The sequence below is a fragment of the Lepisma saccharinum genome, chromosome 4, assembly GCF_977018435.1.
Source record: "Lepisma saccharinum chromosome 4, izLepSacc3.1, whole genome shotgun sequence".
NCBI lineage: Eukaryota > Metazoa > Arthropoda > Insecta > Zygentoma > Lepismatidae > Lepisma > Lepisma saccharinum.
Genome location: NC_139232.1, coordinates 5,298,530 through 5,325,795, shown reverse-complemented (window position 1 = coordinate 5,325,795; position 27,266 = coordinate 5,298,530). Strand labels below are relative to the sequence as shown.

Below are 27,266 nucleotides of genomic sequence, written 5' to 3'. Positions count from 1 at the left end.
ACCAGATTAGAAATGTTAAGATTGTTGTTATTATTATGTTTCATTTTTCAACCAAGGGGAATATTGTTATATATTAGTGGAAGTTAAGTTATGAAATTTATGGCTGTTTCAGCCCATAGCTTCATAACTTCCACTAATATATAACAATATTCCCCTTATAGTACTTGAACAATATTTATGTAATTCTCGAATATTTTACCGAACTGTTCAAGAAAACTGTAATTACTGTAGACAATAAAAATACTGTTAATTATTTTTTTAGAAAAAAATCAACAAAATATCGAAAGAATATCAATAATAACCATTCTCTCTTTCTGCATTTCTATTGTTTCTTGTATCTTTTCGTCCTTTCTTGCCAGACCGGAGCTCCTACCCGGAATCTTTGGTAGCGGAATTATGAGTCAAGTACTCAACACATTCAGCCTAAGAGTCTCCTCTCTCTCATACGTATGTGCAGTACATCTCATTCGATAGATATTAATACATCGCCTCATAATGACAGTCATGACGCGGGAAGTTACAAGTCTACGCAATGTCTTTGTAATAAATTTAAATACATCGATTTTTACTGTTTGTAATTTCAGTGACAATTCACTCTATATTAAATGTTTGCGGTGGTACATCTGAAAAGAAGTTGAGAGATGATCCGGTATTAAATATATCTACATTACATCATGCTCATTCTTTATCTTCTGTCTTTTTATCAATATCCAAAGCTCATACAGGGTGTAAGAAAGGACTTAACGAAAAGAAACTGCCACAATTCCCCAAAGAAAGCAGATATTCAGTTAAATCAAAACTGAAACTAAAAAACTCATGGAAGTTTTATTTATTTATTTATTTATTTAATTGAAACACAACAGGCGCATGCCCAATTACAGTGTTCAATATGGGATGACACCATTACATAAACAAGAACATAACTAAGAATATTAACAAGAAATATGAATGATGCAATATACATTTTACTTTTAAGAATAATTGTGAGAAATTAACTATTAGATTATAGAAGCAAAGGGAACACAGAGACAAAACAACAATAAATGACGCTAAACTATTGGATATAACCTTACAAGCTGAATGAAAACCAAAATTCAATGAACAAAACAAAACAAAACATACAGAAATTCAGCGATTAGATCTTATGTTACAATTACATTTAAATAGGTCTACGCTTGGATTATTCTTAGAAACTAAATTAAATAACTTGCACATTCTCCTCGTGTGTTCAGCTTCGGTCATTTTGGTTCTTCCAAGGGGGATTTGAAAGAGATCAGTTCTGGGCCTTAACATACAGTTTGGCACATAAAAATTTAAATTCGACAACAGATTAAAAGAATCTATTTTACCATTGATAAGCTTGGAGAGAAAAGTTATTTGACTTGTTTGCCTCCTTTCGTCGAGTGACGGAATATTAAAGATTTCGCGTAATATGTTGCTAGGAGTGAGTTTTGGATATGTACCATCAAGTTTAAATAGTAGATATCTGAGAAATTTATTTTGAAGCTTTTCTAATTTTTCGATATCTTTCTTGAATTGCGGGTTCCAAACAAGAGAAGCATATTCGAGTTTAGATCTGACGAGCATATAATATAGCAAGAGAAATGTTTCCTTTTTTCTAAATTGATGACCCATTCTCATTATAAATCCCAAATTTCTGTGAGCTTCGCTTAAAATGCGGGCAATATGTGATTGGAATGTTAACTTTTGGTCAAAAGTGACCCCTAGGTCGGTAACTATATTCTCACTTTGTACTAACACATTAGAAATAGTGTATGAATGTTGAATAGGGTGTCTGTTGTGGGTGAATGATACAAGTTTACATTTCTTTAGGTTTAGGCTGACTTTATTAATTTCACACCACTGAAGCAAGTTATTCAGCTCTTCATGTAATATCGTACAGTCATCAGCGTTTTCGATATTTTTGTATATTTTAACATCATCAGCAAAGATTAATGTCTCACATTTTGTGAGTAGTTCTGGCAAATCGTTTATAAAAATTAAATATAGCAAGGGACCAAGGTTCGACCCCTGTGGAACTCCCGAACTGGCCACGAATTCGGTTGATCTGCAGCCTTGATACACGACATATTGTCGGCGGTTCTGCAGATAGGAAGAAAGAAGGGTAATAAGTGGAGGAGAAAGGCTATTGTTGGCAAATTTCTGTATTAATATATCGTGGTGAACTGTATCAAATGCCTTTGAAAAGTCTGTATATAAAACGTCAACTTGCCCTTTATTAGCTATACTGGGTGCAATGTAGTTTGTCAGTTCGACAAGATTGGTTACGGTTGAGCGTTTTTGGACAAATCCGTGCTGTTTGGGGGAAAGAATGGGTTTAATATGAAAATATATATGTTTGTATATTATCTGCTCGAAGAGTTTTGCTGGTACTGACAATTTTGCAATAGGCCTATAGTTACATATGTCAGCCTTATCAGCGGCTTTGGGAATCGGACAGATTTCTGTTGTTTTCCACATTGCTGGAAATCTCGAAGTTCTGACAGCCAAGTTGAAAAGGGTGTGAAGAGGGTACTTAAGAATTTCCGAACATCCTTTAATTACATAAGGGGGGATTGAATCAGGGCCGGCGGATTTTTTAGGTTTCAGTTTTTTAATGGCTTCCTCAATTTCATTTAGTGATATTTCAGAGATATTTAAGATACTAGGAAGTGAGTTCATGTTTACATTAGGATGCGGATCTTTGTAGATAGATGGTTCTTTGGAATATACGGATTCAAAATACTTTGCAAAGAGATCTTGGATACTTTCATTATCGTCAATGGTTTTATCATTATACTTAGTTGGCTGCACGGGTGGATTTTTTCTTTGATTTTTAATGAAGGACCAAAACTGGTTAGTATCGTGAGCAAGATTGATTTCTGAAGTTTCATTATAGTTTTGGTAAGCTTTACTGATCTCCCATTTTAATTTCGTTCTTAAAGTTTTATACTTAATTTCGTGATGTGTTACATTTCCCATTCTTTGTTTCCATTTTTTGTGGTGTCGTGATTTTGCTTTCAGATTTTTAATAATTTCCCGCGTGAACCAACATGGGTAAGATTTTTTTTACAGAGGAGCGAGAGCGTGGAACACATTCATTAAAAATGCTTTCGATTATTTCATAAAATTTATCAACGGCAATATTTACGTCTTCGCATTCTTTTATTTGGTCCCAGTCAGCTAATTCGAGTTTCCGATACAAATTAATGAAATCTGCTTTCTTGAAATTATATCGTTGGATGTTTGGATTTAAAGCTCTTTGTTTAGGCATGGTTTGTGTTAAAGTTATTCCTAGAGCCGGATGGTGTTTATCTTCGCTTACCAGAGGCTCTTGGCGAAATATTTTAGTATTTTCAATATTTGTTAAGACTAGGTCGAGAGTTCTACTATTGGCGTTCTGGATGGAATTTTTGCTTTTGAGGTCGTTGAAATCGAGGAAATATTTCAGTTCCCGACATTGTGCGCCTAACGTGAGCAACTCAGTGTTGGAATTTTTAATTTCAGGGATGTTGAAATCACCTGCAATGACCAACGGGCTCCCCAGAGGATAATGTGCAGTTATATGACTAAAGAAGGTCTCGTATACGTCCACGGGAGATGCAGGTTGAATATACACTACACACATGTAACAATCGCGACCAGATTCTGTTTTAAACTTTGTAATTAAACTGCCAATGCTTTGTTCGTGTAAAAGAGCATCGACCATTACAGGATTAAATTTTCTCTTTATGGCGATGAGGACACCGCCACCTAGTGTTTTGCCAGTTTCTAACGTGATGCGATCTGACCTGAACACGCTATATCTATCGTCGAGTAGTTCGGAATCTGAAACTGAAGAATTTAGCCACGTTTCCGTGCACAAGACCACGTCGTAATTGTTACTCAATACACTTAAAAAGAACTGTTTGGTTTTTGATCGAACTCCTCTCAGATTCTGATAAATTATGTTCATGCTAATTATGTTTTTTTCATTGTCGCACAGAGTTTTGTAAGGGTCAGTTCTAGCAATGATGGATGTGTTGCATGTGAGATCTCGCACAAGTAATCACGAAATTAGCCACCACACTTCCAGCTCCACATCGCTATAAAATTGGCGACTGTTTGCTGTGTTGGTTCCACTTCCACGACATCCTTGGTACAGAATACTCTTTGGGTCTTTCACGGGCTTCTGTTTGCTTTTTTGTAATATTCTTTGACCAATTGGATTCTTAGTTGAAGGCTGTAGGGCCCCATGTTTGCTTGACACACACCCTGTTGTACTCTGAAAACGAACGCATGTGCAAACTAAATTTCATCATGTAGTGACGTTCCCTGTGAAATTCGGAGCTGGTATCTGTAACGATACGGAAAACATTGCTTTCTGCATGTAAATTTTTGCACTTCTGTATGCTACGGACTTTCGATGAAATTACTAACGCGCGAACTTACTAATCAAAAGTTAATTAAGCACAACGGGCGAATTCCAAGAATCAAGAATCTGTTATATGAAAATAGTATGTACACTTTTAGAGATGAATTGCTTCGACATTTAACTACTGTACATGTTTTTTAATACTGTATAACAATAGTCTCGTTCTGTCTTCGTTTTCAGGGTATTGTGTCTTTATATAGCCTTATGTAGCAAGACCCTAGGATGTGATTGGAGAAAGCGGTGACTATTAAAACCCTTTTCAAAGACATCAAGAACACCATATGCTGTATTTTGCACACTAACGAGGCTCTGGCGCCTGTACCTGCAGTCAGGAAAATACTCTAGGAATTGCATTGTGTAATCCATATCCGTTTGTGATTGCCCCTTCATCAATGCCATCGTATCACCATTCATACCCATCGTCGCGATTAGCCAAAATGAATAAAAAGACGACGTGAAGCTACGTATATCAATCAATTCAAGTTGTTATGCCAGGAAGTATTATGTAGCTGTGGCGGAAGCACGAATCAGAATGCAAAACTAAAAAAAAATACCTCTTGCAAAGAATACTTCTAAACTTTTAGTGTAACTTTTAATAACTACTAACCAACTAACAACTAAAGATTTGGAAATATTAAATAAGTTTACTCTGTAAAAAAAATGAAAAAACTCTTGAAACTTGTTTTGCCAGATGTAACCTCGTACACGAGACAATCGTCTAACGTCAAGTTCATTACAAAAGTACGCACCAAAATTCGGAAACTTGTTGAAGTCATCTCAAACCGGATTGCAGACTCTGAAAGATCGTGTCAATTTATGTATTTTATCTCCAGTAGGTCTAGTTTGTGAATGATAATCAGATTAATATGTATAGTAAGTAAAAGTTGGCATATTTTCGTTAAATTTCTAACATTTTTTATGATACAACCTATTCATTCTTAGTTTTGGACTTTCAACCACTGTGTTAATTTCAAAATACCAACGTGTTTCGGACGCTGATTCTGCCTCCGTTTTAAGGGTAGTGTGTAATCTACTAAATCATACTTCAATCCCTGGACACTTGATGTGTTTGGGGATGGTATCTATATAAAAGTGAGATTAAATGGTTGCCTTGGAGGGTTATTCTCGGTGGCTAAGGGACCACCTCGTCTGCCGGCCACAAGGACCTCTTGTGAAGGTGTCAGGGAGGGTTATCAGTGGCCTAGGCTCCACTTCGTTTGGTGGCCACGTCAAGACCTGTTTCTCTATGTAGGCTGCCAGGAAGTTGCAATATACTATAAAATATAACTATAAAAATGAAAGTCCTTTAATTGTTAGCGTTTCATTCTAGCACACCCTCGCGAAGAAATGCTACTTCCAAATACGGCTCATTAGTACGGCGCGAGTTTCCATTTGAAATAATTCTTTCTGTTTTTTGTTTTGATGCTTTGAAGAAAATTTTCTCGATGGATGTCGTAGGAACGAAAACTTCACTGTCGCTACCTTATCACTTGTACAAGAAGGAAATGAACGATGCTCTGATAAAATGTTTACATCTGATTAAACAACGCATCTCAAGAATAATCAGTTTTCATGAGGTGTACTGGGTCGAGATCGCGTGATATTTCGAAAGGAACGTTACAGGCGGAGAGAAACGTACCGCTGCAATAAAAATAAGTCTTTAAAAAAGCATCGATCTCTTTCACTTCGTTTCAGAGAGATAATGTTAAAGGCAAAATGATATTTCTAATTAAAGCACTCTTCTTTTTTATCTAACTTTTATACACTTTGAAGAGAGAAGTGTTTGTTGTTTTACAATTAAAATATGAATACAAATTTATGAATTGCGAAGTATAAAAATAGCAATAACTAAATGGTTTCTACTGTCGTTCTTTCGTGTAGCTTAATCGTGAGCTCTCTGGCCTTTGGTGCGAACGGTCCCCGAGGGGGGCCTCAAAATGTCTGTGTTGGTCCAGACAATTGGGGAGCTTTGATTGATTTGCTTTATTTTCCTTCGCTTTTTGTGCCACTTCTGGCTGATTTGCGAAGATGTGGATGAGTGATGATGTGATGAAATTGATGAATGGACACTCACAAACATCCATGCCCAGGCCGTGATTCGAACCCGGGACCCCTGCCATCGTAGCGCGATGTGCTAACCACTCCACCAAGGGGGTCCGGCCAATTGGGAAGCTGCTTGAAAAGAAGACGTATCAGACCTCAACCTCCAAAGTCCAACGAAAAGGACTCGACGCTTTTACTATCGCTATGAAAATTTGGGCATGTATGCTCAATTTGTGCTATGTATTTTGATGCGTACATTAATATCTTACCACTCTAATATGTAGTGTCAGTCTATGGATGTCACGAAGGAGTCACAGTAACATTTAGTAAATGTTAAACATTATTATCCTTGTTTCATTAGTGCCATTTTCAGAAAAAGGCACCACATATATAATATGTCTTACAAAGTTTTAGAAATAGAAAAAAAAACATTTAGAGCAATTAATTGGCCTTTCATTAATGATTTGTTATGTCTCACACATTTTTATTTTTTTGGATTATTTTAACGCTTTATCAGAATATATATAGTCCTATGTATATATATTCTGATAAAGCGTTTGAAACTACCCAAGTTACGTCGTAGCAAAAGATTTATTGTTCATTTGTTCAATTTATGTATGCACATGTTCGATTTACCCAATGTTATTTGTTCATTGTCAAATAAGATTTCAAGTGTTATCACACGTATAGGAGGGCCTGTATGGTCATATGATAATTTTCTGTGCGAGGTTGGCAACTCCGCAAAAATAAGCGAGTTGGTAACGATGGGAAAAGTTAGAGATTTTCTGTCTTTCTTGCGGTTTGGTTATAAATCAAATTATAAAAGATGACTTTAATGTAAGGAAAGATGATTTTAATGTAAGTCTAAGTTCAAGGAATTATGTGAGTAATCTTGTGACTATTTCTTGTTTCTAATCTGCTGTAAATAGCAGAGTTGAAATTTAAGTGAAAGATTTGCCTCTGCAAGGTTTTTCTAAAGTAGATATCTTAGTGGAAGTGTCTTTTAAACGTGTAGAGTCACGTGTGTTAACTAGTGTCTAGTTAAATCAATTTTCTGTTAATAAATCGTTAATTATGTGATATTAAGACTATTACTTAAACCTCAAGACCCTGAGTGTAAAAGAGTTTTCGTACTCTAGCCGGTTTAACGATGGTCCGCTATCTAAAGCGAGATGCCTAACCCTCATGTCGCCCGAAAACCCAGATCTCAAATCTCAAACCAACTTATGTCCAACTTTTCTTAAAAACAGCCATTCAAACTGGAATTCGTGCCACCACCATCCGCCAGCGAGAGATGCGCCGTTTGGAGTTTCATAATGAAGACGACTTATCCAATCTTGATCATTAAAGCTAAAGATTTAACCGAAATTACTGTATTCAAGAAAATTACAATCAAACAAAATTAAGTGCAAACCCTCTATTTTACATACACCCTGTACTGTTATTCATTAAGACATCAATGATTGCAGCTGAGAATTTCAGCTACACATGGAAGGAACCTGCAATCGATGGAATCACAATCCAAGCTCAAGAATCTGTCAACAATTTTCAGGACACCCTGTATCGCAGTAATAGGTAACCGGATATTAGTTTACATTGACAATCACCTATCCTATATACAGAAGATATATGTGATGTTACTTGTACTTAAAGTAATTTCAACACCCCCTTTTATTTGTCCTCACTTGTCAAACCGAAACGCATGGGGTGAGGAGAGGAATTCAACACTCCTACTGATGCAGAGTAACATATCTCATGATCCCTTCCCCAGGCATTACCCAAAGATACCTCACTTCCAAGCATACACTCGGTTAGCCACCTGCTGAAAAATAGAGAAGACGATTATGCAAGTCAATACAGAACAACTTTATATACAAATAAGGTGTCAAAGTGAAGAATGTAGAGTGGTAATATATACGGTTTTTATTACAAGTGAAAACAAGAAAATATGACACAACCTTGAAAGACCGGTACCAATCGACTTAATGCTTAATCTTTTCTCACGTTTACTAACATAGGTATGTAATAGTATACACATGACCCAAATAGATTGATTGTTAATAAACAGCCTTTTTTGTGAATTACAAATGACAAAGTTCTTTACAATACAACCTCTTCTGGACTGTATTCAATACGTGAACGCTTTGAAATTTCTATGTTGATATGTGCCGCGATTACTTCATCGGCCACGTCAGAAATAGTTATTTGACAATTCACTTCATTACATCAAAGTCTGAACACCTGGTATGCTCGAAACCACATAATAAGACGTGTATTATATTTCAATTAAACTATCAACCATCAAAGAGAATGTCACGACAAACAATTTGCGATGTGACCACCAGGTTGACTGAAATGTACTCAAGAGAGAATCAGGTCATCTCCATTTTCATCGTGTTGACTGCAGTTGCAATCAAGATGTATGTTAATTTATGCGACATATTAATTCCACACTGATCAATAAAGAAGCGAAAACGTTACATCCTCTTATGCATATATATATAACAGAGCCCGAGCGTTGTGTGTTCTCACTTTCACTCGAAACTACTCCAGGTAACTTGTTTCGGTCACGAGGGTAAATTTACATCTTACCTTACGCGGCCATACCTACTGCATCCAGTTACGTCGCGATCAACTCTTTTCTTCCTACTAGCTGGAAACTCGCTAGACGTGAAATACGCCCCATTCCATTCTGACGGGCGTTAACTATGCTTCGGCTGACATATCATTTTCCATATGAGACACACTGTAAACCTTTGAAACTTTGAGATTTTTTGCAGGCTTTTTTCGATTCACGCGAAAACCAATGTTTTTCGTACGCGGAACCCCCTCACTCCCGACGCACCGACCTTCTGCGGCACATGTAGCACCTTTTTCTCCGAAATTGGACGAATTGATTAGTCACTTCCACTCAAATGTGTACTAAGGATGTGTCGTCACATTAGGTATAACAATGACGAGGTTAATTACTCAGCACCATTAAAAAGAAAGCGGGAAAGATGGATTAAATTTTGATAAACTTACACCGAACTCATTTTTTCACCTTTATCACGCGTTCCACAGGCAACGGTGCATGAAATGAGAATAAACAGCACAGCTTGATATTTGTACAACGAATAGAGATTTTTAGTCCTATTTTTCAGAAATTTTAAATGAGACTTTGAACCACAACAATTGAATACTCAAACCTATGTTAAATTTTGAAAAATAACTTTCATTGTTATACCGGATCAAACCCTTCAAATAATACTTTAACCTTTGGTTATTGACGACAAAACCGAATGTGCATAAAATCAACCTTCTCCGCTACGTGTCTATTAAGTGCGGCATTTACTATCCCGCTCACATTCAAAGGCGAGCAATTAAACCAACATTTAAGGGCCTATGACCAATACATCATACCGGGGACGTAGCACGTTAATACGTATAATTCTTATATATATCTACATATATGTACAGGGTGTTTAAAAAAGGTAGGTGAGCAGGGTTTGAATGCTGAGTTTGTTACCTTTTTAAACACTCTGTACATGTATATATATATATATATATATATATATATATATATATATATATATATATATATAATTTTAATGCTTTACTATTGAGTGCAAGATAGTGGAACCTGGAGCTTAAAAGATTGAGTGCAATATTTTAGCGGACAAAGACAATCATTCTGATAAGAGGTATCAAATGTGACGATACCTATTTGCAAACAACTATCACGTTTGTAATCAATCTTTCTCACAAACCACCATTTTCAATGCACGATTTCATGGAAAGGCTGTTAAGAGCTTTTTTAAAATTCATATGCAAAACGGAAATTAAATATAAAGATTAATTTCTTCATTTAAAATAATTATTGAGACTTATTCCGTTATAAGCAAGTATTAAAAATTCAGAGCTACTTAAAAATGTGTTGTTTCTCCTTTTATAAAAGTGATTAATTATATATTTTTCATTTTTCCAATCCTTACATTCCAGTTTTCAATACACCTCTACGACATGCTCTGGCAATATTAATACGTTGTTTAAATCTTACGATCCATCATTCCGTATCGTTCTTCAACTCACTATAGAAGTAATGCAGGGATTGTACTATTAACGAAGGCCACGGAGTCTTTCCCTTCTACCTTAACCCCTTCTTCTATAATGTCGTGATAAGCACATTAGTACAATTAAGAGACGTTAATAATACCAATCAACCAATCGAAAAGAATGTCTTAAGATTGCATTATCTTCCCTTTATTTATTTCATACAGCTAATCTTTCCAAGAGATTAATCTGTTGTAATAAGTACGCCACGACGAATATACAACAAATTGTATTTTCTGGGCATAGCCTATTAGGAAGCATGTAGAGCTGGAATGGCGACCTTTAGGCTTGGGTTTGAGTCCCAACTGGGGCATAGGTAGATATAATAATTCAGCGAACGAGTCAGAAAAATCTACCGCGAGATATTAATGAAAGATTGATAGCAATTCATTAGCAATACCGAGATTTTTCTGCCGTATATTGGAGTCAATCCATGCGTAATGCAAGTTGCAGACTATCCCGCAACACCATGCAGGTATGTGGGTTGCCTACACATAAGGCGTTTTTGATGTGCAAAATGAAATACGTAACCTTTTCCGTTATGAACTATCTTGTGCCTAAACTTTCTCATGATATACCAATTATACCAGAGCATCACAAATAGAATATCAAACGCAAAAAATAAACATCGATAGTATATAACAAATAATGTTAATTGCTCCCAGTATCTTTTGTAGGACATACACTGCATATTTTCCATGAAAGTCACAAGGTTATACACAATGTATGGTACCCTTTGTTATTTTTTTCCAAAACTTGCCTCCATGTCGTTACATTAGATAATGAGACTGGTATTAACCATTTTCAGGGAAAAAAACTGTAACGTAAAATTGTAAATAATTCAACAACTTGAGTAAGCATGGAAGTAAGAACGAATCCACTTTGAAAATGACTGTATATTCCTTGAAAAAGCGAAAATATACTAAATATGACATAAAAATGTATCAAAATATGCTTTATCACGTACAAATGGCCAAATATGCCTAAATATGCCCTTTAAAAGCACCATAATTTAATTAGTTTCTTCATAATATGAACAAAGAAATATGCTGTCATGAAAATCCTAGCCTTAGTGATTAGGTATATTGGAGGGGGTCCCTGATACAAGGGTTGTTAAACGTCCAGGAACCAATAAATGGGTTCGGCTGCAGGACCGAAAACTATTCTCTCGCGAAATTTAAATTCGGTCCAAGTTCCGTATTGTTTTATTGAGAAAAGGTTCCTGGACCGTATTCAAATTCCTCCCGAAAAAGGCTCCTGAACTGAATTTGAATTCTTCCGGAAAAAAATCTTCCTGAACCGAATTTCAATTTGTCATGGAAAATAGGTTCCTGGACCGAAATTAAACCGATTCGGAAGAAAGTATCCTGGACCGTATTTAAATCCATCCGGAAAAGAGGTTACCTGACCGTATATAAATTGATCCGGAAAAAAGGTTTCTGGACCGAATTGAAATACTTTACAAATAAAAAGGTTATTTAGGATCCATAACCCATTTACGCTTTCTGATTTTCTCTCCTGGACCAGAATTGAATTTATTTAAAATCCTTGGACCTTTAACGACCCTGCCTGACACCCATTCCGTTGATTCTCACCATGTTCTGAGATCTAATATAATCTAACCTGTGATATAAACCTATGCTGATGGGGACACCAAGGACGGACTAACGTTAGACACAGAAACCAACAAAGTAGTATTCTGACGTGAATCTAGGCGCCAGAGCCTTGTTAGCCATACAATTAAATCTGCATTGTGTTCTACGAGGAATAGAGTTTAGCGTTTGTACAATTTTCAAAATTGTCACATCTCCCTTACATCGATAAAAGTTACATGACACATTTTGTGGATAATTAAAAAAACTGTAATAGCTGGATGTCAGTAGTATGTTATGTTCACATCCTAACTGATGTGAATAATTAATACGGTATTCTTCAAAATACAAACAAACATTTTATTTCGAGCTGCAAAAATAATGGGTGTTGTGTTAATTAAAAACGGAAAAATTAAGAAGATATTCCGAATTTCGTCGACAATCACTAGATGTAATGAGAAAATATGTTCTGGGGATATTGAATAATATAATCCAAAATTGGACCCGCAGAAGTAGTAGCTTCGAGTCACAATAACAAAATAGTTTCCACTTTAATATAACACTTAATCTTGCTATATGTTTATTTAGAAAGTTTTCTAAGTCTACTTATGACCAGATCGGTTAATCGAGACTGGACATACAGTTTTAAGTGCTATCGGAAACACTGTAGTAAGTGTCTCCACGAAGAATCGAACATTGGTACCATTAATTACAAAACGACGTGTTAGCCACTGGAAGAGAAGAGTAGGCTCCTCTATGTACACCCAACGACAGCAGTAGGTGAATTGTCCATAACCATTTTAATACAACCGACGTTCGTCGCGGAGTGGTTAGCGCAGTACGCTACGACTCCAGGGGGTTCGAATCCCGGTTTGGGCATTGGTGTTCTTTGTCAGTGTCCCTTCATCAATTTTACCATATCATCACTCATACTCATCTTCGTGATTAGCCAAAAGTAGCATGAAAGCGACGCAAATTAACAAAAAAATCAAATCAACTATTTTTTGTCTGTTTTTTGCCCACAATGTGGTGATCGTGATTTGAAATAAAAGCTTCAATAACCAAAGGTTAACACCTGCTTCGTAGAAATAGAATTCAATTCCTTAAGACAATACAGGATATAGAAGAAAGAGAATGACGATGGACAATTTGTCTACTAATATCTTTGCCGTTAGCTGTCAATTTTAGTTGTGAGGCAATTAAAAATTGGAAAGGAAATGATTTGATTTTTGTTACTTACCGTCATTTTTCTCCCACCGTAGGGTAATCGCAAGATGAGATGAGTGATGACATGATGCAATTGATGAAGAAACAAACAATCAAACAATCACCCATGCCCAGGTCAGGATTCGAACCTGGGACCCCTGAATTTGTAATGTTCAATGGTAACCACTCCGCCTCGGAGGTCGGTTTTGAAAGTAAAATTTATCGATGATTGTAAATAGCTAATGTATCTTAATCGACTACTTGAGAAGATAACGTTGGAGGAAAGTGTCTTTTAAAATCACTTTTTGGAACTTTCTTCTTACGAATGCACCCAGCGTTAAAGTGTCCAAAAATAAAATAGCAAAGTTCTTTCGAGACACTGTAGACAAAACGTATAAGCTGTGCGTGTTAAATTCCACTTAACAAGTCGTGTATTTGTGTACTGAAACTGTTAAACGAGCAAGGAGCTCTGTAAATGCGATGTTGTTTTTGTTTTCATTACCATTTTTAGATTGTATCAATTAATGATTATACAGACGATGACTTTTAATTCTGGATCTTCCAGATTACACTTAAAATCCACTATAAACACGGAGGCTAAACATAATGTTCTCGCGCTGTGTAAATTGTATACGGCATTATAAAAACTATCAACATGCCTGCAGCAACTGAGCCTGAATATGTAAATTATCATTTAGCATTTACGTTACTTAGATTTTCTGCAGAAATAACAAAGAGTAATCTTAACTATTACGCAACAGTTATCAGAAAAAAGGAACATGTAATACCGACTAGTAGCGAAAACGTAGTATGAACGAGACGCAGCAAATACCAGCAATTGGATATGATTAGATATTTTCTGCATTCATTCAAATTAAGTTGTTTGAACTTATCGGGGCTGGCATTCAGAATTTGATCTACAGTAAGCAATTAAGATTGGTATTTCGTTCGATTGTCGAAGCGTGATCCTCTCCAAAATGTTAGTTCTACTCTCGTGGTTTCTCTGTATAATGTGCACTTAAAAAAATAAACATTTTTGAATGATGTGTTTTTTAATGGTGGGAGGTGAATTTAAGGCTATTTGTATAGTTTTTTTTTAATGATTATAGCATTCAATATCACACGCACAAAAGTTTATAAAAGTTGGAAACTTTAGAAAGGGAGAAATTTCGCCCAATAATACGTTCCGAAATGTGTTGTCAAAAGTTTGCCTTAGATGTAGAGCACAGTAAATAATTCGAGTTGTTTTTGTAAGTTATTTCTTCATAAATACTTTTCGTAGTTCACAGTTAAGGATCAAATAACAATTCACTCTTAATCTTCACCTAAAAACGTATAACCGTGGAGAGAAAAACAGTGGTGCAACAAAAGGATAAAAGTTAACAGAAACAATTTTGAAACTTTTCCCCCCTCCCCTCTTACTTACTGGATATTCGTCATACCGGACACCTGTAGCGTAATCTGGAGTTTCTAGCGCGGCCGGAGATGCGTCGATTAGATGCGTCGTTCTGCACGCTGCGGGAAGGCACAGGCAAACGAGACTCAAGATTACCCCCGCAGCCAGTCCGATCGAGAAATGACCCATGGTCTCCTGACGCAAGCACCCGTCGGACACGAACAATCTCACGGGGCGAAAACGGCGAAGTCTTTATGCCTCCCGACAACCACCTGAACTGCGCCGATCCCACCGCCTCCACTCTCCCGACTCTGACGAAAAGACGGGTACTCATGCGCCTAAATCCGCGGCGGGGAGAGAGGGAGGGACAGAGAGAGAGAGAGAGAGAGAGAGCAAGATTGAAAGGAAGAAGAGAATGAGGGAGTGGGGAAGAATGTGAAAAGTATGTGAATGAGAGGAAAAGGGAGGAAAGTGAGAGTGGAAGAGGAGAGAGATAACGAGAAAGGGAAAAGGCTGTTTGTTTGTGTGTGTGTGTGTGTGTGTGTGTGTGTGTGTGTGTGTGTGCGAGAGAGAAAGAGAGAGGGGGAGTGTTAGAAGAGAGAAAACAATGGGAAAGAGAAAGTGTGTGTGTGGTGGAGAGAGAAAGAGGAAGATAAGTGCGTGTAAGAGAAGAAGAAGTGGGAAAGTGAGTGTGTGACAGATAAAAGGCGGGGAAAGATGGTGAAAGGGAGAAAGAAGTAGTGCTACAAGGAGAGGGGTGGAGAAGGAAAGCGAGGGGTTGAGAGAAGGAAAGAGAATGAGAAAGAATAGAAGAGGGACAGAAGTGTTAGATGAAAAGGGAGAAGAGATATGGGGATAGTAAATGAGAAAGAGAAGAAGAGTAGGAACACACCCGAGGAAGAAATGATGAAATGTGTGTGGATAAAGGGAATGGATAAGGAGACAAGGAAAAGAACAGATTAACCGCGTAACGGAGAACAAAGAAATGGAAGAATAATGAGAAAATGGGGAAGAGAAGAAAGAGAGAAAGAAGGTGCAAGGAGAAAGGAACAGAGAGAGTGAAGGAGAGGTTTAAGAAAAAGAAAGAGATGAATAAATATAATGAGAAAGACAATATGGAGAAGTAGGAATGGGTGTAAGAGGAGGATGATAGTATGGAAAAGAGGAAAGAGGACGAAAATGAGAGGAAGATAAGGAAATAGGGCAAGAATGAGAAGTAGAGGTACAAAACGAGAATAAGAGAGAGAGATAAGGAAAGAGAGGGGGAGGAGATAAGAGAGGAAGAAGGGAAAGAGTAGAGAGAAGGAATGAGAGAGAGAATGAGAAGGAAAAATGAGAGGAGGGGAAAAGGGAAAAGAGCGAAAATGAGAGGGAAAGGAGGAAATACGGCGAGAATGAAAGAGACAGGTAAGAAGAGAGAAGTTGATGTTGGTAGGAAGGAATAGAAGGTTTATAATAAGAGGAAGTTAGAGAGAGAGAGAGAGAGAGAGAGAGAGGGAGAGAGAGAGAGAGAGAGAGGGAGAGAGAGAGAGAGAGAGAGAGAGAGAGAGAGTTAGAATGAGATGGAAGAGAGAATGAGATGACGTTAGAGATATTGAAAATGTAAAAAATGAACAGAGTTTTAGAATGAAAGGAAATAGGAGAGAACGAGCATGAGAGAGAAAGAGAGAGAACATGGAGGAAATTGTGAGGGGTAGGGAGACAGAGAGAGAGAGAGAGCAAGAGAGAGAGAGAGAGAGAGAGGGGGGGAGTTAACATAATAGATTTTCTATTCGGAGATGAATCAGAGAAGATTGAAAACCCAAAAACAATAAGTGGTGGCTATGGTTTGTTCTGATGTGATGTAATTTAATCAACAAATTTCCCCTTCTCGAGAGTAATGGAAACCTTTTCGTAACCCTCTCGCACACCCACCCGCCGCCATCTTACGCCACTGTTCCTGATGACGTCATATGCTGACGTCACATCATGGTCTGCGAGATTGTTTTTCGGCTCTATTGTGTCTCAATGATTGAAGGTTGGTTGTTCGAGAACCAGATTTCGATTTGCTGCTCACAAAGGATCTGATTTCGAAAGTATCAGTTGGTTAAATCAGTTAGTTGCCACTGCGAACACCCTTGACACTTGTACTGGGTGTCAAATTCAACCACGTGTCCTCCCTTTCACGTGTACTTCTCTCTTTGGAGAAGGAATTGTGGACAAAGCGTACATCAACTCCTTTGTAAGACACGGATTTGTCTCAATAATGGTAGTTTTGTATTTCCCTTGCACCTAAGAAAATTTGAGCAATTCTTTATCTGAATGAAAAGATTGGTTGATTGATTGATTGATTTGGTTAATTTTACTTGACTTTTCTGCCACTTTTAATCATTAACATGAGGATTATTGATGACATGATGGAAGGGACACTCACGAAGAAAATTCATGCCCAGACCGGGATTCGAATCCTGAACCCCTGGCGACATATTGCGCTGTTCTAACCATTCCGGCCCGGAGGTTGCCATAAGTCCCTTGGAAACAAATTACAATTACAGGGAAGAAATTAAATACATTATTTTAACTGCGAAGAGAGACGAGGAGCAGGAAAGAGAGAGACGAGGAGAGAGAGGAAGATTTAAGAAATGTGAGAAGAGAACGGGGAAATAGAGGGTTAGAGGGAAAAGAGGAAGAGGAAGATAAGGAGTGCGAGAGGAAAAATGAAAGAGGAAAGGGAGAGAAGAGGGAGTACGAGAAAAAGAAGAAAAAGAGAGAAGGAGGAGTGTGAGAGGAGAGAGAAAAGAGGAGGAGGAGGAGAAGGAGGAGTGCGAGAGGAGAGAGAAAGGAGGAAGAGGAGTGCGAGAGGAGAGAGAAAAGAGGAAGAGGAGTGCGAGAATAGAGAGGAAAGAGGAAGAGGAAATTTGAGTGCGATAAGAGAGAGAAAAGAGGAAGAGGAGTGTGAGAAGAGAGAGAGAAGAGGAAGAGAAGGAGGAATGCGAGAGGAGAGAGGAGAGAGAAAAGATGAAGAGGAAGAGATGGAGGGGTGCGAAAGGAGAGAGAAAAGATGAAGAGGAAGAGATGGAGGAGTGCGAAAAGAGAGGGAAAAGAGGAAGAGGAAGAGAAGGAGGAGTGCGAGAAGAGAGAGAAAAGGGGAAGAGGAAGAGAAGGAGGAGTGCGAGAAGAGAGAGGAAGAGGAAGAGAAGGAGGAGTGCGAGAAGAGAGAGAAAAGAGGAAGAGGAACAGAAGGAGGAGTGCGAGAAGATAGAGAAAAGAGAAAGAGGAAGAGAAGGAGGAGTGCGAGAGGAGAGAGAAAAGAGGAAGAGGAGGAGAAAGAGGAGTGCGAGAAGAGAAAGAAAAGAGGACGAGGAAGAGAAGGAGGAGTGCGAGAAGAGAGAGAAAAGAGAGATTAAATCATTACAACCCAGAAGTGTCCTTGACTGTACAATCTACTAGGAAACCCAGTAGTCAGAAGGGTGTGATGAAGAACGATCACTGACGTATATCAACCAGTTTTTAAGTTCTTTAAATAGTTTACTTCAAATTCTGGTTTAAAAGCTTGTTTTAATAGTTTGTAAAATGCAGGGTGTCCACAAAAAGCCTCTGTGATTTCAAATTACAATTGTGAGGAAACTATTCTACATAGAGCCTTGCGGTTTGCGGTATCATGTAAAGAAACTCAATTTTTTCTTTAAAAAAAATGTACACATCTACTACGTGGGCTCTATTCGTAACCCTCAAAATGTGTACCCTTACTCGATCTCGACCTAAGCGTGCACTAGCATGTCAGGGGTGATGTATTGGTTAGGAGCAACTTGTCATACCAAGCCTTAATTGTCTTTACGTCTGGTGGCTCCCGCGCACGTCTGAAATGGCTTTGGACTGCAACTGACGATTTCGTTTCCGCATACCACAACGCTGACTGTGATCTCTGTTGTGCTGTCGTCATCGTTCCTAATTACTCAACACCTTTTAAAAAACCTTTTTAGTCGCTTTACATGATGCCGCAAACAGTAAGGCTCTATGTCGAATAGTTTCCTCACAATTGTAATTTGAAATCAGGGAGGTTTCATGTGGACACCCTGTATATAATGAGCGATTTTCAACATATTAATCTAAATATATATAAAAGTACATGAGAGAAGTTGGTTTACTAGGGGTAAACATGGTAACATTGAGAATAAGCCACTGCTCTACTCTAAAAAGAAAACTACAAGTATTTATTTATTTTTATTGTATTGTATTTGTATTGCACAAATGTGTATAAATTAACAGGGACTTACCGAGGTCAAGAACGTTGTATGAATGTCAATATTTTAAAGTTGTTGATTTCGATTCGTTTTCTTCAGTAGGAAGAATTCAACCTGAGCTTGTAACGGATTATTTCCAGTGAAATAATAGCTTCTGAAGTATAAGCAAGTTTTTAATTCTTGCAACGTAACTCTTATAATACGAGGGTGGTTCAGCATGCTCCGCCCCTGACCCATTTCCAGTGATAGTAGAGACCTGTAATTTTATATGTAACATTGTTCATTCTTTAGACTAATATTCACAAAGTTTCAAGAATTTACAACAATTTCTCTTTTCGTTACACGTTGATGATCAGTAAGAAGTGTAGCCACATGTGAAACAATGGAAAAATCTGAGGTCCGAGCAGTGATAAAATATTAACTTAAGAAAAATCTAATACTGAAAGACATCCATGCAAATATGGTGGGAACTCTTGGAGACTCTAGCCTTTCATATGATCTAGTGAAGAGATGGTGCCGTGAATTTAAATGTGGTCGGCAGACCTGTGAAGATGAGCATGGTGGTGGCTCATCTGCAACGGTGACCACAGCAGAAATGATTACAAAAGTGCATGACATGATTTTGGCAGACCGGCGAGTGACTGTCCGCCACATAGCAGACACATGTGGCATCTCAACTGGCAGTGTGCATTCAATTATTCATAATCATTTGTTAATGAAAAAAATCTCTGCAATTGGGTCCCGAGAATGCTGACGGTCAACCAAAGGAGGACACGTCGTGTGACAAGTCAGAACCTGTTGCGGACAATAAAGGCTGACAAGCCAAAGTTTCTGAAGAGATTTGTTACAATGGATGAAACGTGGGTTCACCACTTCGATCCCGAAAGTAAACGCCAAAGCATGCAATGGAAACACCCCCATTCTCCACCCCCAAAGAAATTCAAGGTTCAGCCACCAAAGGGCAAAGTGATGGCATCTGTGTTCTGGGATGCAGAAGGAATCCATCTCCAACAGGGAAAGACAATCACAGGTGTTTATTCTGTAACCCTAATTGAAGAATTACGTACTGCCATCAAGGAGAAACGCCGCGGAATGTTCGCCCGTGGTTTGTTGTTCCATTGTGACAATGCTCCCGCCCACACCTCCCAAGTTGCGGTGGCTGCGATTCATGCAGCAGGGTTCGAAATTGTCCCTCATGCCCCTTATTCTTCAGATCTGGCCCCCAGTGACTTCCACCTGTTCCCGAACATGAAGAAACACCTTCGTGGAAAACATTTTGCCAGCGATTCCGAGGTTATGGATGTTGTGAATGCTTGGTTGCAGGACCAACCAAAATATTCTTTTTCTACTGGGATTGAAGCACTGGAAGGCCGATTGGAAAAGTGTGTTAATGTTGCAGGGGACTATGTTGAAAAGTGACAGTGATTTGGTTTTCCTACGAGGGTTCCTTCTATGTCAGGGGCGGAGCATGCTGAACCACCCTCGTATCATAAAAACCAAGTTGAGCGATAAGTATGGTATGCGCCAAAATATACAGTACTGAAACTCGCGCATCTCGAACACGTGGTTGCGTTTGTCGACGGGGCATAGCTCCAGCTGCACGTGTTCGCAGTAGTGAAAATGAAGTTGTGTTGTGCAGTTGTTGGAAATGGGTCTCCCGATGGAGGAAAAAGTATTCATAGTTGAGCATTATTTCCGCTCATACGAAGCGGTCGTGAAGGTGGACCGAGTTTGAAAAAGGTGACTGGTCTATATGCAACCCAAATGACAATCGTCCACTCCACATGCCCTAACCTAAGCTTAGGTTTCCTGACAGTTATGCAACCCAAAAGGCACGATTGTTATTTGGGTTGCATACAGACCAGTCACTATATTGTAACATGTCTTATACTTTTGTTCATCTTTTCATTTTAGTACTGTATATTTTGGCGCATACTGTACTTAAAATTCAAATTTTAAATTGTAAATTGCCGTTCGCGGATTATATGAACTAGAAAATCAGTGTAATGTACAGTTGAAGACGATCCGGTGACTTAGGAGGCCAACGGTAAAACACCACCTAATCATCATGAAATATTTACATCTAGAAGATCGATTGACTTGGGAAAGTGCCGAACTCTTACCATATGAGAGAATTTACAGAATTTCAGAAACGTGGTGGGAAAACTGTTTGCCATTACACGCAAAAAGATACAGAATATTGTTTTTCATCATACTGAGTGGTATTTAAAGCAGGAAAGGTGAAAATAACAGCAGTAGAATCAAGATAATTCAATTACAAACCCGCATGCTGCCTTCTGTTTCCCTCGGGCACAAGAGAGTGATGAGACGCATACAGGAAAAAGCGTCAACGAAAACTACTCCACTGGTGCTCTTTGCTCTTATTTAGACATTGATGGGGAAACTGCGGCATTTGTTGTTTTTTTACCATAAGGTAAACAGCACTGCAAGGGAGTCGTGGAAGTGTCAGTGATTCTCTGGGACAACTTGTAAGTCCCTGAATACACAAAAAAATGTACATTTGTCCCAGCAGAGCGAAGCAACTGTAATCTCTCTCCAATGTTGCCACATGGGGGGGAATTTCCCTCTGTCAAGGGAAATTTATAAAAAAATAGGTTATACGGGAAAAGATTGATTGATTTGCTTTTTGTGCCACTTTTGGCTAATTTGAGAAAATGGAGGAGTGATGATATGAAGAAATTTATGAGTGGTCACTCACAAACATCCATTCCCAGGCGTAAACGGGGAAAGAGAAATTAATGGAAAATATCGAAAGTGAAGATGAATGATGCGTAATATAAAATTTCCTTTTATTTTCGCGTTATTTATACGCCAAATATAATTAAATATTCTAAATTTGGGGGCTCTGAAAAATTAATATCTTCCATTCGCACATCAACTTTTAAAATTATAGCACTAAATCAGTAAGTATAATCCTAATATTCCTAAAAAATGTAGACATTTCGTAAGTGTTCAATATCCCAACACTAATCTTCATAACTCCCATATTTTAAATAAGTCCTGATATTTCTACGATTCAGTGAAAATTCTAGTAACAATTTAGCGGTAGTTATTCGTAATAATAATAGCTGATAAAGTTTCATGACCGTGCTTTAGTTTTTTTTTTACACACAGTAAAAATTTGAATGAAAAAGGGATATTTTGCACCTTGAAAAGAGGAATAGTACTATCTGGTTGTGGCAACACTGACAGCATTTTTGTACCAGCTTTACGAGTTTTTCTCGTACATATTTGTGCTCAACAGAGAGAAAATCTCCATTCACAGAGGTGCCTCAGCAAAAGATATGTGTGTATAGGATAGAAGAGTAATACTATTAGCCTCCCTATTATGCAAGGAAAGAATTATAGACTGAGACAAAAGGTCTCCATTGTAGATGAGATAAGTCGTAACATAGTAGGCGTCACGAGAAGGTGTGCCTGGTTGGTTACATATCAAAATAATTACTAACCGTGATCACTCCGTTACGAATCCCATGTCATTAATAGGGCGATTAGTTGTAACTGTCGCTAGAGGGCATTCTGTTCCTAATATTTGCATACAAACAAGATCCATTCTTGCGTTCGATGCAGACAATTTTTGTGTTTGGTTGCTTCTCGCGTTTTAATTCCCTGCGCTCATATAATTTTGAGTTTGGCAATGTGTTGCAAGTAAGTAAGAAGAAGACCTAAATATTTCTGGTTCATACTGATCACATATCCACAAATCGCCGAGATTGTGGAAGTATGGGGTCCTATCTGTACCTTTCAACAATAATTACTTTCTTCCCCTCCTTAACCCACCCTCCCATACCTATCCTGACGCATAGCAGGACCTACTCTTCCTGGAGCTTCCGGAATAGTTCCTTCCTATTGAAGTCATTTCAATATACGTACCTCTTTCTCTCAACCAAAACAACCACTATCAATATAATCAAACGTTACCTTCCTTTGTACAAAGCTTTCATATATTCTAAATCCTCTTTGTATGCATTATTTATTACACTACACTTGTATCATGCCAGAATGCTTAACCATTTTTATACTTACTGTAATGTATATTTGTAAACCAGGGCTGTCCAGGACTGCCAAACGGCTCCGGTACTTGATCCTGCAGGATGTCTGTCTGTTCAAGACACCTATAGCAGTGGTATTCAACCTCTTTTAGTCCTGGACCCACCTTAAAGGATATTACACTTCATGGGACAAATAAGCATGGGCACCGGAAGAATTACTTGTAGGGGGTGTGCCCCCAGTTTCAGAACCCGGATTTTGATAACCTAAAAATCTTTAAAAAATTACCTTTAAAATGACAACAAAAATCCTGTGAAATGACCTGAAATCTTTCAAAAATCACCCAAAAATTCGTACAAAACTCAATCTGATTATTGAAAATACAAGGTGCGTCTGAAAAGTTCGGTGAATGGTCTCAGAAAATAAAGGAAACAAGAGTTACAAACAAAATACCTTTACTGGCCTTCAAAGTAATCACCATTAGCTACAACACACGTCTGACATCTGTTGTAAAGCTGTTGGAAACTGGCAGCAAACGCTTCTTGTGGAATCGTTCGAAGCACCGTGGATATTCGCAAGGTCTGCGAAGCGGAAGCCTTTCAGGGCTAATTTAAGGCGGGGAAACAAAAAGAAGTCTGCCGGCGCCAAATCTGGAGAATACGGAGGGTGTGGAAGAACAGTCACCTGGCGTTGAGCGAGAAAGTTGACCATGCGGATCGCAGTGTGCGGACGGGCGTTGTCGTGGAGTAAAGTCCACCGTCCACTCCGGTACAGTTCTGGCCGAACCGCCGGATGCGTTGCAGCAGCCGTTTCAAAACTCCCTCGTAAACTTCCGCGTTTACAGTTTGACCCGCGGGTAGAAATTCATGATGGATCAAGCTCTTGCTGTCGAAAAAGGCGAACGACATCGTCTTAATCTTGGATTTTGTCAGCCGACTTTTTTTGGGAGGCGGGGAAGACGATGAACACCATGCCATTGCCTTCGCTTGGTCTCCGCATCGTATTGGTAGCACCAGGTCTCATCTCCAGTAATGATGGTTTCCAAAAACTGCGGATTCCGGTCAGACATGTCGATGACATCTCCACACGTTTCCATCCGAGTTTGCTTCTGCTCGTCTGTCAGCGTGTGCGGTACAAACCGGGCACAAATATTTCGCTTTTTCAAATGTTCGTGAACAATAGTGCGTACACTGTATTTGCTTATCTGCAACTCTTCTGCGATCATTCTCAACGACAGTCGCCGATCATCCGCAAGCATCCGTCGTACTCGTTCGATGTTGTCTGGGATTGTGCTTGTTGACGGTCGACCCGAACGCGGCTCATCCTCGACACCTTCCTTTCCGTCTCTAAAGCGTTTAAACCACTCAAACACACACTTTTTACTCACTGCTTCAACACCGTACACTTGCACTAACATTCCATGAGTCTCCGTCGCCGTTTTCCCTAATTTGAAGCAAAACTTCATGTTAACGCTTTGCTCCATTTTGCGCTCCATGTTGCAATGACACGAGTTCGTACACTCACTCCGCTAGCTTGGTCGCAGCACTGCTTCACTTCGGTGATTCGCACGATAGGGGGCGCTTGTTGACATGTCTCTCAATGCGCATGCGCAGGCGCGTCATCCTAACCAGCGCGGTTCTTCAAATATGGGATCATGCACCGAACTTTTCAGACGCACCTTGAATATATATTTATATTGTACACTTACTTTATGGATCACAATCAATAACATTGGGAAGAATTCACATATATCAGAGTATTTCACAATCATTCCGAAACAAACTATTTAACAAATGTTTCTTCAGCTTGGTGTGTTGTACGGACTGTGAATAAGAAACTCGACAATATTGCATTTCGCGATTTTCAGACAGGCTTTGTTGCGCTGGTAGTTAAACAGTGCCGCAAGATAAAATTCAGACAAAACAGAAATTGTTGAACTTCTTATGTTTCAGCATGCAATGACACTAATTTTTTTAAAAAATACCTAAAAATGACGCAAAATTTTAGAAAATTACCTAAAATAAAAAATGGTAAAAAATAACCAAAAAATGACCAAGAAAAAATACATTTCTTCAACCTGAGGAGGCTGTTCAGGATTTCTGTACTAGTTAGCAATGTCTACGTTGCACCCGTTAAAAGATGAAATGTCATCCAAATCCGGGTAACATCGAGTACTTTAAGAAACAATCTTTTACGCTTGCTAAAACAAATTACACATACTTCATTTAATTTAGAAAAGTAAATATGTAATTTAAAAGGCTAATTTACTCTAGGCCTAACATCTAAATAAATTTGCATTTTTTTTTCCGGAACCGAACTCATGTGCCGGTTGGAGCTTCCTTTTCCGCATAAGCTGCAGTATGGTGGGTTCAATGGTGGTTATCTAAAGTCGTAAATCTGAGTGCGCGTCATGTCTATTTCTGTACCTGCTTTTCACTTGAATCAGAGCCCTCTTCACACAAATATGAGAACGACATGAGCAACTTCAATGCCTCATCCGAATTACGGTTGTAAATATCAAGCGAGATGCTGATCACATCACCCCCACTCACGATCGGATCAAGAAAGTGTGGGGCGTTACCCCCACACCCCCTATACGCCTTCATGGCGTGGTGCTAAGCACAGGGGAGCACTTTTTACTTTACTTTTTTTAATATCAAGCGACGCCTTATGTCGACATGCATGTGACCACAGATAATTATACTGAACACAACTCCATCTGGCGGCGGGGAAACAGCGAATCAGCGATCAGTTGAATTTTCTTCGACTGAAATCGGGCATTTTCGAGTCACAAGGTACCGAACGTTTCTCGCGGGACGAAACAAGTGAGCGTTAGGTGCACCACATGTTGCCAAACGTACTGCAAAGCGCGAGAGAGTTTCTCGGGCAACGATATTGCCAGCACCAGAAACCAGCGGGGTGTTAATGGTACAACTGCAAACGTGGTCCTACTTGAGGGAGCTTCACACGCAAATACGCAAATAGACAACTGGGAAAAAACAACAGAAGCACGCTTGGCAACGTTGCTTTGGGAGAGCCATGTGACCCCTTCAGCTGTTACTTCGCAACTGAGTTTGTTGACACCCATCGAGCCACACCCCCCGAAGATGATTGGGTGACAGAAAGGGCCAGATATTGCCGTCAAGGTCAGCTGCCAGCAGTGTTGCCACATGAAGGGAAATTTCCCTTTTGCAGGGCAATTCGGGAAAATGGAATTTCGATTAAAAATACCACAATTGCAGGGAAACTTTAAGGTCATTTGACTACATTATTACAGTTTATGTTAATTCGAATTTCATACCCACATTTTTATATTACTTACTTATTTTGCTATTCCTACTTGCTTCTGCTCCTTAAAGTTTATTGTACGTTGCTTTTATGCATCTTTGGATAAATAGAAACGATGAGGATTAACGATTAAATGGATTCCTGATCAGGATTCAAACCTGGGACATCTGGTCAGGAAGTGAGGACACCGTAATTTGAAAACATTTAAATTATTTTTTATTCAAACGAATAACGAATTCAATGTAATACTTAATACGTACTACTACTACTGTTTCTACCACCAGCACTAATAATGCTGCTGTTCCTACTACTACTACTACTAATTTTTATTATTATATAATTTGCTTAGGTGAAGGGAAATATTAGTCCAAAAAGGGAAATTTTGCCCCTTGGAAAGGGAAATTTTGCCCTCATATTGTGGCAACACTGGCCGCCAGTTTGAGTTGCGTTCAGTATAAGAACCCATTGCTGCGACCGAAACCAAAACGACAGATATCCAATTTCCTTGAGTTAAACATCAGAGAGATGATAAAAATCAATGATAAAACCAGACATTTTACTTTGTTTAGAGCTTTGAAAATCACCATGGACTTGAAGGAAGGGAAATGGGTAGAGAGTTCGTTTCAAACACGTCCGTCATTGAATTTTTTTCGTGACCAAATAAAGCAAATGCCTCTGTGTGATATAAAAACCCTGTAAAACCATTAAAAATATATAAAAACCTAAAAAATGCTTGATTTAGGCTCATAAATCTAAAATAAGTTCTAACAAGCAAAATAGGTAATCTTAGGTACTATAAAACTTCGTCAGTTGTTGCGTTTTTTTAAACGAAACGCTGACATAACTTATTATTTCTTACATACTTGTAAAGGAAAAAAAATAGGTGAAATCCCAAAATCCCATGTCTATTTATGACAACGTGTAAAATTTAAGCAATAAAGAAAAGAGAAAAGAAAAACGGGGAACCATAATTTCCGTAAAAGACGTTCTGGTATTTTCAG

The 27,266-nt window shown here is 38.5% G+C and overlaps 2 protein-coding genes across 2 annotated transcripts in view; both read right to left on the bottom strand.

Annotated features, from left to right (window-relative positions):
- The window catches only part of AstCC (Allatostatin double C), a 144,913-nt gene extending 129,910 nt beyond the window's left edge, over nt 1–15,003 (bottom strand). Inside the window, exon 1 of the mRNA XM_083121553.1 lies at nt 14,774–15,003. Within this exon, the coding sequence (XP_082977679.1) occupies nt 14,774–14,932 (159 nt within the window). The 5' untranslated portion in view covers nt 14,933–15,003. The remainder of the gene's footprint in view (nt 1–14,773) is intronic.
- An 8,902-nt stretch (nt 15,004–23,905) lies between these two features.
- Nucleotides 23,906–24,472, bottom strand: LOC145986834 (protein GVQW3-like). The gene has a single exon (XM_083121308.1). It carries the CDS (start codon nt 24,470–24,472, stop codon nt 23,906–23,908), a length of 567 nt encoding a protein of 188 aa, XP_082977434.1.
- Between the last annotated feature and the right edge of the window lie 2,794 nt (nt 24,473–27,266).

Coding starts and splice junctions, on each gene's coding strand:
- LOC145986834 (XM_083121308.1), bottom strand. CDS start 24,472: ATGGAGCGCAAAATGGAGCAAAGCGTTAACATGAAGTTTTGCTTCAAA.